Source organism: Triturus cristatus, chromosome 4_1 (assembly GCF_964204655.1).
Source record: "Triturus cristatus chromosome 4_1, aTriCri1.1, whole genome shotgun sequence".
NCBI classification, from domain to species: domain Eukaryota; kingdom Metazoa; phylum Chordata; class Amphibia; order Caudata; family Salamandridae; genus Triturus; species Triturus cristatus.
In genome coordinates, this window is record NC_140585.1 from 96,161,047 (window position 1) to 96,174,108 (window position 13,062).

General features: G+C 45.6%; 1 protein-coding gene across 1 annotated transcript in view; it reads left to right on the forward strand.

Annotated features, from left to right (window-relative positions):
- Positions 1–232: 232 nt before the first annotated feature.
- Positions 233–13,062, forward strand: part of LOC146839639 (uncharacterized) — a 296,238-nt gene continuing 283,408 nt past the window's right edge. The window contains exon 1 of the mRNA XM_085650375.1: positions 233–512. Coding sequence (XP_085506501.1) covers positions 448–512 — 65 coding nt within the window. The 5' untranslated portion in view covers positions 233–447. The remainder of the gene's footprint in view (positions 513–13,062) is intronic.

A 13,062-nucleotide genomic window follows, 5' to 3' on the forward strand; every position in this document is an offset into this window, starting at 1 on the left:
ATAGCATCTTCACCATCAAACCCTTCAGCTAGATTCATGCTGGCAGGGGACGTCTTTAGAGCCAAGATACCACAAGCACCAAACAAAAAACACAGAAAGGAATGAAGGTGTGCAACTCACGCTGAACAACAGGAGGGCGCAAAATGGTTACAGGAAGCACAATCAGAGAGGCTGATGGGAACGAAACACAGAGGGGCGCAAAGAAGTGACAAAAAAGTATAAGGGAGGAGTCACACAGAAGGCCGGAGGACTGACTATCAATGAAAAACGAGGAATGAAAGAAGGGAGATAATACGCAAACACACACTGACTAGAGACAAGAGACACAGCACAGACACAAGCGAAGAGAACACGTTGGTGAAGAGTAGACACAGACAGTGTCACAGAGGGAAGAGGAAGCGCGCGCCCGAGGGTGAAAGAAGCACACAGACACCAGGACACACCGCTATGGACGTGAGCAGGCTGTCACCTTCAGGAAGGGCCCTCTGGATCCTGCTGCTGGCCGGACTGTGGTGAGTGTGACCTCCGAGTGACCTTTCTCCGCTGCTTCGTGTCAGTGACGCTACTGTGTGTAGAATTGCAAGCTGATGCCCCAATAGCTCTCGCGCTCACGTGTACCTCGTCACAGGGATCACACAGTGCATTTACTTCTGCTTGCTGATAGCCAGCATCACTGCACTTATGCAGGAAGAGAGGGCCAAGATATGCAGCAGGGTTGACTACATCATCCTGCAAGAAAAGGAAAATTATGCTGCATCCTGCGGCACACTTTCAGATTGTTTTATTACATTATTTGATTTTTGTATTACTTGTGTATAGGTTACAACTCATTAGTACTAGTTTCACACCCAAACATAAATAAGCAACAGAAAGGTGACCAGTCAAAGTTATCAAATGGCCTTCCACTGCGCGGGAACACTATCAGTAACCTTTGAACTGTTTGAGCTAGAAATACGTTTTTGGGGTGAAATGTATTGATTATGCAGCAGATAATGGCTATTGTGACAAATGCAGCAGATCCGTAATTATCCGAAAAAAGCTGCAGCCGCACAATCCTGTAACTCCAGAGGCCCTGCTGACAGTGCCGGCCTCCCTGCAGCCCGGGGTTATTCGGACCAGGAACGCTCAGATACTGTCTCCCTCCTGTGAGCTGGAGGAGGTTGAGGCAGTGAACGAAAGAGGAGAGCCGAGCCAGAGCCGAGCCAGAGCCGAGCCAGAGCTTCTCCTCACAGAGAGACAGGAGCCGAGCTACCAATAGGAAGATAGCTTTAAGTGGGATGAAAAATAGTGGGGGGTTCAAGTAATTGGGACAGTGGCTTCAGAGTCAGAGTCAGAAACAGCTTTATTCGATTTTAAAAGCAAAACCATAAAAGCATACACATATATAAATACATTCTTAGCAGAAGAACAATAACATTTTTAAAAATACAAGGTTTAAAAGATAATCTAATTCATGGAGATCCTAAATCTTAAAATGGCCTTAAGGAACTGAGACACAGAGAAGATAAGAAATTCATTGTCTAGCATTTGCAGTTTAACCAGTGCCACTCTACATTGCCTCAGCCCTAATTTTATTAAAACGGGTCGGAGCAAGCTTTTCCTTGGTGCAGAGTAATATTTGCAAAAAAGGATACAATGGAGGGATGATTGGGCAGAGACCTGATCACAGGGGCAGGGAATGAGGTCCTTTGTCCAACAGTTAATATTGGGGAATGTGACTAATCTAAGGAAAACATTTATCCTAAAACGGGTCAAGAGCATTCGGGAATAGCAGCTGGGGACTAGTTTCAAGTATTTGTATTTGTATTTGTAGGGGTATTTGTAAAGCGCGGCGTTCGCTCCGGAAGGAGCATCATGGCGCTGAGAATCCTTGATTACCGGTCTGGGAACAGAGAGGGATTAGAAGGCTGCTTTAGTGAGATCATCGGGGAGTTTGAATAAGTAATTGGTTAGCCATAACAGTACTCTTACATTTCTCTAAGTGCCAGCGTTTTTCTAGTAGAAAATGCAGGCAGGATTTCTTGAGGTTCTTTCTTGACAAATCCGCTAAATTTTCTGGGGAGTCAAAGAATTCTGGGTGGCCCATCTTAGTAAAAAATGTTTTGAGATAATTAAACCATGAAATCTTTGAAACCCCATCAAGGTTTAAACAGTCCTTGATTATGTCCCTGTTCAAGCCTGTCTCGGCTCCAGACCACACTTTGTGCCACAGCAGAATGGGCTCCAGCTTGATGAGGTCCGAGATATATAATATACCCAATTCTTGGTGACAGACATAAGAAGAGGTAGTCCTGGGCACAGCCAGTAAAAAACGAAGGAAGGCATTCTGGCAAGTCTGAATCATCGAAGTATTCACAATCCCCCAGATTCCTGCACCATACAGTGCTGTGGATACACATTTAGATCTGTATATATCTAACAACACTGGTACAGGACGGCCTCCTACCTTGTTAGAGAAATGCTTGACGGCCCCTATAGCTCGTGAAAATGCTAGTTTTCGTGATTCCCCTGCTGCTGTGCAAGTGCCCTTTTTATCAAAATTAATGCCCAAATAGGAAAAGGTGTTAACAGTCATAATTTTATGTTGGACAAAAAGGAGTTGCAATGGAGATTCATCTTTTTTGTGCAACACATAGTAAATGTTTTACTTATGTTAATCTTTAGGCCCCTATTACCCATATAATCTGAGAAATTACTAATCGATCTTTGGAGGCCAATTTGAGTCCGAGCCATAATTACAGCATCATCTGCATATAAAAGGATGGGCATATAGGAGTTGCCGATTTTAGGATAATCCTGTTTGTCTTCCAAAAGGTGAGACGCAGCTGAATTGATATATAAATTAAACAGAAAAGGAGCTAAAATACAGCCTTGTCTCACTCCCTTTCCTATAGGGAATTTGGAAGTGCAGTCCCCCCTATCCCCAAAACGGACCCTGGCACCTGCATCTCGATATAATTCTCTGATGAATATTAAAAGATTTGAGTCTACTCCCATGTCCTGCATAATTAGCCATAGTTTATTATGGTTAATACAGTCAAAAGCCGAACTTAAGTCCACGAATGTGAGAAATAAGTTCTCATTTTTGGCCTCGACATATTTGGCTACTAATAATGCTAGGTTTAAACCTTGCTCCGTTGTCCCCAAACCTTCCCTAAAACCATATTGGAACTGGGAGAGGATACCTCTTTCATCTGCCCAGGTTTGCAGTTTACTGAGGATAGCTCTCCCAGCGATCTTCATGAAAGAATCAAGTAAGGAGATCGGTCTATAACACTTAGGTGCATTGCGGTCTCCTTTCTTGAATATGGGTACCACGATGGCTTCTTGCCATGTCTTTGGAAAACCCAATTTTGTAAAGCTGTTAAGGACATTGGTTAAAAGAGGAGCCCATAAGTTAATATTAGCCTTAAATATGTCCACGGGTATTCCATCCGGTCCCGGTGCCTTACCCGCTGGGTTCTTATCAATGGCTGTCGAGATTTCTTCCAAAGAAAAATCTACATTAATTGGATAGAGCAGTGCATCCTGAGATCTTAAATTTTGCCCCCCTTCTATAACTACCTCGGGGTCTTCTTGATAGAGCTCCCGAAAATAGGTCACCCAAGCCTCTTCTGTGATGGCTATTTCAATGGATGCTGATTCATTATCGGTAAAGAAAGGGGCATTTACTGCTTTCTAAAAAGAAAAGCAGTATTGTTTTGGGAATGGCATGCTTCCCAGAGGGTGTGCCAAGCATCTTGTTTAATTAGTTTTTTCCTTTTTTTGACTGCCTGTTGGTATGCTAATCTAGCGGATCTGACTTCAGCCATTTCCCTGGGGATTCGCTTAAGTTGGGTCATTAGAAAGGCATGAGTCTTACTACATTCTCTATCAAACCATCTCCTGCATCTATTAACCCCAGCGTGTGAAGGTTTTGTAAGTAGCTTTCCAATTTCCTCAGTAATGCTAAGGAATGCATCGATCACTTTAGAGAATTCTGCATTCTCAGTAAGGCAAATATTGAATTCCACTTCCTTGGATCGAATTAAAGTTCCTAGGAAGGTAGCTGGATCCACTTTGTCCCATTTTAAGGTATAACAATTCTTCCTGGCAAGTTCTAGCCTATAATTATATAGATTCTGAACTGTAGAATCAGTAGTACTTTTGCCCGTCGGAATAGCAAAGGACATGCTAAGGGGTAAGTGGTCACTCATTGCTACCTCACATAGTTCAAATGCACGGATGCGGTGAGAGTATCGTTTAGATACTAAGAGGAAGTCAATGACTGAATTACAGCCCCTTCCTATAAAAGTAGAATTAAACGGAACTGGTGGTGAGCAAAGTTCATTTGCAAAGCCTAAGTCTAGGGAAAACAAAATATCATTTAATTGGTTTCCCAGGGAAGTGTGAGAGAAATGTGATGAAGAACAACCTTCCCTCTCCCCCAAGTCACATATATTTTGATCACTAAGTGGACATAGAAAATAGTTGAAATCGCCGAGCCAAATCACACAAATATCTGAGGGTTCGTTTTCATCTGTAGCATTTGGGGTCTCATGTAATTCTTTTAAAGTTGAGGCCCATGAATCTTTTGGGATGTTATTATAAAAGTTAATCAAGTTTATGTATTGTTTACCCCCAAACGTTAAGTGCAAAACTTGGTAAAAAGCTGAAACAGGTGAAAAAGATATCTTTAAATCCTTTACACAATTTGAAACATAGGTGCATAAGCCCCCTTTGTTTCTCCCTCTTAAGGTGTGTATTGCTGGCGTGTGGTAGGTGCGATATCCGTTCATATGAATGGGTTCTACAGTCCAGCATTCCTGAAGGCAGATGATCGAATGCTTTTTTAGGAAAGAAATGCAATTTATATCTCTTAGCCTAGAAGACAGGCCAGCAATGTTCCAGGACAAGAATGTAAGAACAGAACCAATATCACCCTCTGGCAGGGAAGGAGCAAGAATGCTTTCACAGGGGACGGCCCTTGCTAATATTTCTGTGTTAGGCCGAGTAGGGTTAATTTGTATCTCTTCGTCCACAGTACTTATGGTGGTAGTTTCAGGATTGTCCGTAGGGGAGTCTGGCAATTGTGCAAGCCATTGATCAGACAATGATGGTAAAACGTCATCATGTGCAGCCTCCCCTTCAAACTCAGATACATGGGGTTTTGGGGATAGTCAATCGACCATGTCTAGGCAGCTATACCTATTTGTTCTTGGAAAGGAGTCCAACCAGCCCTGTTCTATCGGGACAAAAGTACCTCTTTCATAGTTAGTGTTAAGATTACCTCTCCCTACCTTGATCCACTTGTCATTGTTTGCTTGATGAGGATAAAAATGAGCAAGTGATAATGGGGTGATATTAGTATTATGCAAAAAAGGTTGTGCCTGTAGGATGTATTTTACAGCCTGCATGTCGTTAAAATTGACAACTATACAATCCCCTGATGAGTCTTTATTGCTTCTACCCACCCAGCTGACTCTCCGGGCAAATAAGATCTTGGCGTGGGTACAGGGAGGAAGTGGACGATTGGTATTGAGCCAATGCATTGTTTTATTTTTTAGCTCATAGTATGACTCGGTATTTTTTCCTTCAAGACTAGGTACCCCCGTCAATACAACTACGTATGGTGCAGATTCTGGTGGAAGATCTATGGTAGGTAATTTGTGAGCGTTACAATGGGAGGGCTCAGACCTGTTCACCTTCTCGTTTAAATTCTGTGACCGAACATGGTCAGCTTTAGCGTTGGCATTAGAGGATTTCCGCGGGGACATAACTCCTGTGGTTGGGTTTTGAGTGCCGCTAGTATTTATGGTGTCAGCGTTACAAGCGGTGCCCTCACCTTTGCCCCGAGATGTTCCTAACAAGGGAGAAGAGATTTTCTCTTTAGGATTGCTTGCGGTGTTAACAAGTGGGGGCTGTTTACAAAGCTCTCTAAGTATATCTGTTTTCATCAATTGATTAAGTTCCAGATTTGTTAGAGCGGTTTGTTCTATTTTCTTAAGACGCTCCTCTATCTTGGTAAGTCTATCAAGAATCGGACGGGTTGAATATTCAAAGACTTCCCTTATTTTTAAATAAAAACCATCATCTAGTTGTCTAGGGAGAGCTGGGATGACTTCGGTCAAAGGTAAGTCAGCAGCTCCCAAAGTATGATTAAGTGGAAGTTTGGCACTTTTTGATTTAGTCGATCTTAGCTGATTCCCCTTTATCCCACGCGGGGCAGCCTTCTGTTTTGCCTTAGCCCCTAAGATTGGGGCAGGGGAGGATGGAATAACCTCAGATGTTGCGTGTGTTTGAGCTCGAGTAAGTACACCTTCTGATTGATTAGTTACAACATCAACAGCAATAAAATCATTCCTGATGTTACTTCTAGTGCCTGTATCCCTTTTCCTTTCCGGAATTATGTCCATAGAAGAGTCAATACTTTCCCCCTCACTATTCGTACAATTAGTTGAAATGGAGTTTGCGTTGTAAACCACGGGTGTAGTAGCTAGAGCAATTTTCCTTAGAGAAGAACGTTTGGCATTTAAGGGATCCAGCGAGAGACGACGCTCTGTAAGATCAATTTCTCGTTCTAATAGGTTAGTTGCTCTTACAATGAAATTGTCTAAAGTACCTGCTATGGAAGTGCCAGCAACAGTACTCTTGGTCCTGGGCATTCCTCCAGTAGTTTTCAACATAGTTACCTCTTGCAAATGGGTTAGTTTGATGCACGGGGGGGTGGCCCAACCCAGCCTCTCCAGTCTCGAACGGCCTCAAACGGCCCGCTCTTTGCCCGGTCTTAGCCCCGTGCTGAGACCCGCGCGCGTCCCGCTAGCGCGTGTGGGCAGAGAGGTGTTTATAAGGTGGAGGGAAACGGTGCTGGGGGAGGAGTCGGGAAGAGGACCAGGTGCGGCTGTTCAGCTTCACGCGCAGCACCCTGGTCCTCGCAGTCTTGAATACGCCGGGCGCTCACAACAATACGAGCAACCAGCAACGTCCCCTCGCCAGCCTGAGGCACAACGCAGCGGAGCTGACAGCGTAGAGTCAGGACACCAACAATGCTCCAGGCCGCGAGCAACAGAGTCCCGGTCTCTCGAGCGGCTCCCGCGAAGCGGGGGCCGCGAGGCGCGGTGGTGATTCAAAAAGCTGCAGTGAGGGTCCAGGCAATCCCAACGATGGCAAGCAGCACAGACCAGTTTCTCGAACAGAGCCCGTGATACGGGGGCTGCACCGCCTGTTTAAGGTATTGGGGGAGGAGTCGGGAAGAGGACCAGGTGCGGCTGTTCAGCTTCACGCGCAGCACCCTGGTCCTCGCAGTCCCGAATACGCCGGGCGCTCACAACAATACGAACAACCAGCAACGTCCCCTCGCCAGCCTGAGGCACAACGCAGCGGAGCTGACAGCGTAGAGTCTGGACACCAACAATGCTCCAGGCAGCAAGCAACAGAGTCCCGGTCTCTCGAGCGGCTCCCGCGAAGCGGGGGCCGCGAGGCGCGGTGGTGATTCAAAAAGCTGCAGTGAGGGTCCAGGCAATCCCAACGATGGCAAGCAGCACAGACCAGTTTCTCGAACAGAGCCCGTGATACGGGGGCTGCACCGCCTGTTTAAGGTATTGGGGGAGGAGTCGGGAAGAGGACCAGGTGCGGCTGTTCAGCTTCACGCACAGCACCCTGGTCCTCGCAGTCCCGAATACGCCGGGCGCTCACAACAATACGAACAACCAGCAACGTCCCCTCGCCAGCCTGAGGCACAACGCAGCGGAGCTGACAGCGTAGAGTCTGGACACCAACAATGCTCCAGGCAGCAAGCAACAGAGTCCCGGTCTCTGGAGCGGCTCCCGCGAAGCGGGGGCCGCGAGGCGCGGTGGTGATTCAAAAAGCTGCAGTGAGGGTCCAGGCAATCCCAACGATGGCAAGCAGCACAGACCAGTTTCTCGAACAGAGCCCGTGATACGGGGGCTGCACCGCCTGATTAAGGTATTGGGGGAGAAGTCGGGAAGAGGACCAGGTGCGGCTGTTCAGCTTCACACGCAGCACCCTGGTCCTCGCAGTCCCGAATACGCCGGGCGCTCACAACAATACGAGCAACCATCAACGTCCCCTCGCCAGCCTGAGGCACAACGCAGCGGAGCTGTCAGCGTAGAGTCAGGACACCAACAATGCTCCAGGCAGCAAGCAACAGAGTCCCGGTCTCTCGAGCGGCCCCCGCGAAGCGGGGGCCGCGAGGCGCGGTGGTGATTCAAAAAGCTGCAGTGAGGGTCCAGGCAATCCCAACGATGGCAAGCAGCACAGACCAGTTTCTCGAACAGAGACAGTGGCTTAAATATGTAAACTAATGGGCATATTTACAAGCCCCTATCGACACAGAAATATCTCTTTTAAAGACGTTCTAAAGGCGATATGAGCTTCGCCATATTTACAAGGCAGCGTTAAGTCACTCAACATGGCTTAGTGCTGCCTTGTAAATAAGGCACACTTTTCACGTCATACTAGTGTGAAAGTGGAGGGCAATGGGTGTTGTGGTGGACATTCCATAGCCATACATATTGATTTTGACACTGCACCATTTTTACAAGGGTGGCGTAAATATGGGGCAGCGCCAAAATTAAGACCAGGAAAAACCTGGGCAACGAGGAGAAATGTTTAACTTCTCCTTGTTTTTGCTGTTTCCATATGTGCTGCGTTGTGCAGCACACATAGAAACAGCAAAACAGCATTGATTGTTTATGCGCAGGAAGTTGTTCCTTCCTGCACATAAACAATCATTAAACAAAAATGACGTTTTACGTTAAGCAGCACACATAGAAGTTACAAAACGCCATTTCAGCTAGTCTCTGTGCAGGAAGAGACACCTTCCTGTGCATAAACAATCATTCCCCTGCAACGCAAATACCCATGCACTAGGCCGCTAAATTAGCGCCAGTGCAGGGGAAAACAGAGAGCTGCACCGTATTCTTGTAAGTACAGTGCAGCCCTGCATTTCAAAAGTGGCGGTACGGGGCGTTCAGCCAATAAGGCTATTGCATCGCTCCGCCACTTCCTTGCCATATGGCCATACCATTCTTTGCTCTCCATCATGCGCCACCAGATCGTTATTTTGGTGTCTTTCGGGGCTTTCTGTTATTGCATCCAGATACATAACACAATGACAGGTATGCACCTAAAAGCAACTGCTTAAGATGATTTATTATCAATTATTTTGTAAATTATATTGAACATTTTTCAATTCTGAAACTGATTCAGTGAAGTAAACATTACTGAGGCCTGTGCAAGGGTCAGTGGCCTTCAGAGTGTTGGAATCACCCCTGTTATCTTCACACCATGTTAGACATATATGCCCTTTTTGTCTCCACGACGTCTATATGCAGATCTTACACCTCACCTCTTTCCTCTTCAGCACCTCTTTTTCCCTCTCTCCTTCATGCACTCCCTCATATCTCCTTCGCTATCCACACACAAAACACTCACCTATTAGGTGTATCTTCTTTTAATTTCGGCTTATACATATTTTTACAATTGTGTATCTCCTTTACACGCATTTGTATAGAATCACAATTGCAAATAGATTTGGATCATCATTGTTTTATGTGCTCTGCAGATAGACCAAGGCTTGGATGACCATGTGTTCTGAATATCCTTTTGATCCACTGACAGGCCACGTGAGAAACTCACACTTCCTTCAGCCTCAACATCAGAGCCCTCAACCCTCAGAGGTGACTCAGGTCAAAGTATGAACTATACAAGAGTAACATGCTAGATGAAAAAAATACATAAACACAACATCCTGGAAGTATCTCTTGAATTCACTAAGAGTGAGCCATGTGAAATATAAACAGGATATAGATCGCTGAAATAGATTACTTTAATGAATGTTATGGTTTGGCTTGACAGTGCAGCTGTCACCAGACAATTATGTGACTATCACCAGGAGAGGGACCTGGAAGCTTGAAGTACATGCTTTGATTGGGCAGGCATTGCACACTACCACTAGCAAAGCGCTTGCCCTCCACACAGCTGTGATCATTTTGTTTATTGATTCAGATGCTTGAGATTGAACTTTCAGGGCCACACATCGCCCCCCTGTAACAAAAGCTGCACTGCGGCTTCACACTAGCACCCACGCCCCCACCCAACAGTATTGCAAGGGCTGCTTTGTGTTCTCAGTCTGGTCCTGGAGGAAGGCACTCATTAACCTACGTGGATTTTTAGCTCTGCCTTTACAGTGCATTCATAAGCCTAACCTATTGGCATTGTCCTTGTTTGTTTCATTACTTGCTGGAGCTCTATGCTTGTCGGCTGGAGTGCAGTGCCCCATTGCAGTTTGTTCTATGGCTGCACTTTGCAGCTTGAAAATCTTAAACAAACAAATGATTTTATTAAATTAAACTTTAATAATTTTGTATGATAATCTGTTTTATTAAACATTGCACGGTGTGAATTATTGAAATTTGTATTTCATTGTAATTATTGGGCAATAGTTCAACAAAGAAAATACATTTTCTTTGTCGATGTTCATACCCTGATTCGCTCATGAATACATTAGGTCCACTTTTAATATTTTTGTTTACTAGTCCTTTAACAATGTCAGTAGCTGTGCTTTACTGACATCCTGGCCCTGCCCTCAAACCCCCTCACACCTGAATGTTAATGAGGCACTTGCAATTTGCGACCTCATTGGGAGGGCTGGCCATCCCAGGGATGGTGGCCTGCGGGGCTCAGCAGACCTCCATGTCTGGGACTGCTTTTCAATAAAGCTGTTTCTTTTTTTTTTAAATGCATCCTGTTTTCCTTAAAGGACAACGGGATGCATTTTATTTAAAAAAAATAAACGTTTTTGTTTCATTTTTTAAGGGCAGGTAGTGGTCCCTGGGACCACTACCTGCCCCTAAACAATATTTTCCCCTGCATTTGCAAAGGGGAAGGGGTCCCCTGAGGACCCCTTCCTATTTGCGACTACATTACCACCCACTTGAAGAGGGTGGTAGAGTGCAACTGTTTTGCGACTCCAATTGCGGTCGCAAAACATGTGTACATGGCTTGTGAGTCGCTATTTTTTTTGGTAACTTTATTTCGGTCAAAGACCATAAAAGTGCAAATAAAATAAATACATACATAACACATCTAATAAAATAATAAATATGGGTATTTTTTAAAAAGAGATTAAACAGTAAGTTATCAAACATATATTCAATAGTTTAAATTGGTTTAAAACTTGTCCTGCGGCGCCACATACCATAGAGGAAACGGGAAACAGCAAATACTATGGGCGGCGAGGTATCATATTTAAGAACTCTACATGCCTGCACACAATGTCTAAAACCCACATTTCTACATATTGGAATAAGCCAGGTTTTGCGTATATTGCTGTATGCTGGGCAGAAAAATAAAACATGGATAACATCTTCTCTAGTGTGGTTACATGCCGGGCAGGTTTCATTTTCAGTTTTTGCCCATTTCGAGGTAAATGACCTGATGGGTAGGGAGCCATACCTTAATTGAACATATAGTTTCCTCGCGAGAGGGGGTTGGACTACATCAAGGAATTCCTCCCACCCCATTTCAAATTTGATTGAGAGGAACTCAGTGGAGAGCCTACCATAAGATGTTGACCGTTGTGATGCACATAGGTTTTGCTGCCTCACCAGATTTAGCAACTGGGCCCTAGATATCCTCGGGCAGCTCAGCTCAGGGGTCGCCCATAACTGAGGCAAACCTATTTTGAGAGAAAGAGCCTTAATGTGGGAAAGCCATGGAATATTTTTGTTTTTTAACTGTTCCCAGACCTCCCAAAATTCAACTCTAAAGGATACCAGCTCTGACACTGACCTGAGCCTCTTCCAATAGAGCAAGGGTCACGCAGCTACCAATCTCTCAATAGACTCCAGGCCCAAGTCCATTCGCAAGGGGATGAGGGGTGTACTTGTCGGTAGGCCCACCAAATTCCTCATAAAGGCCTGTTCAACCCTCAGGTGGCTAGATACGTTCTTATGGCCCCAAAGTTCCGCGCCATAAAGAGATGCAGACCGAGCCTGGAGGCCATAGATCTCAAGGGCGGGCGCAACCAGTTTGGAGACCGATGCTCTCTGGAGCTTACCAATGCCCCCTGCTGTTTGTGAAAGACTAAGAGCAGATCTAGCGATCTGATGGCCCCAGCCAAAGTCCTCCGTCAAGGTAGTCCCAAGGTATACAAAGGTTTTAACTCGTTCCAGCGGAACACCATTCAGAAAAGGGTTCGGGAGCGCACGCCTCGGGGGATTAAAGATCATAAACTTGGTTTTATCCAAATTGATCTCCAATCCCCTCGAGGCACAAAAGCGCACGAAACCGTCCAGGATACGCTGGATGCCCGAAGATGTTCGGCATAGCAACAAGGTGTCATCCGCGAACATTAATACGGGGACCCGCCCGGTCGTCAACCAGGGAGCATCATTATCCTTTATTTCATTTAAGGTAGCTACAAGACCATTAATGAATAGGCTAAAAAGGGTAGGAGCTAGAACGCACCCCTGCCGGACATCCCTGGATACAGGGAAACGATCCGAGAGATCCCCATATCTCCCACACCTAACCTCTGCATAATTTCCAACATGCAAACGGGTCAGGATGTTAAGCAAGTAGGGCGGAAGGCCCAGGTCAGCCAATACCTCCCACAATTTTCCCTTGGCACTAGGTCAAAAGCAGCCCGCAGGGCCACAAAGACAAGGTAGAGGCTGCCCCCCTCAACCCTTGTGGTTTTCCAAAAAAGGACCTGGAGCCGAAAAATGTGGTCCAAGGTTGAAATACCGGATCTAAAACCAGCCTGGAGGGTAGACAGTATTTCCCATTCCTCCATCCAAGCTTGTATCCTGTCCAATATAATTCTACCCATTAGTTTCTGTGTTGTATCTAACAGACTAATGGGCCTATAGTTTGAAGGGGTGAGTGGGCATCCCTTCTTATAGATATGGACGATCTCAGCCCCCAACCAGGAGTCCGGTGGATCAGACCCCATAAGGATCGCATTAAACAAGATAACAAGATATGGCGCCCATATTTTTGGCTGGGATCGAAACAGGTCCCCCAGCAATTTGTCAAGGCCGGGAGCCTTATTTGGGA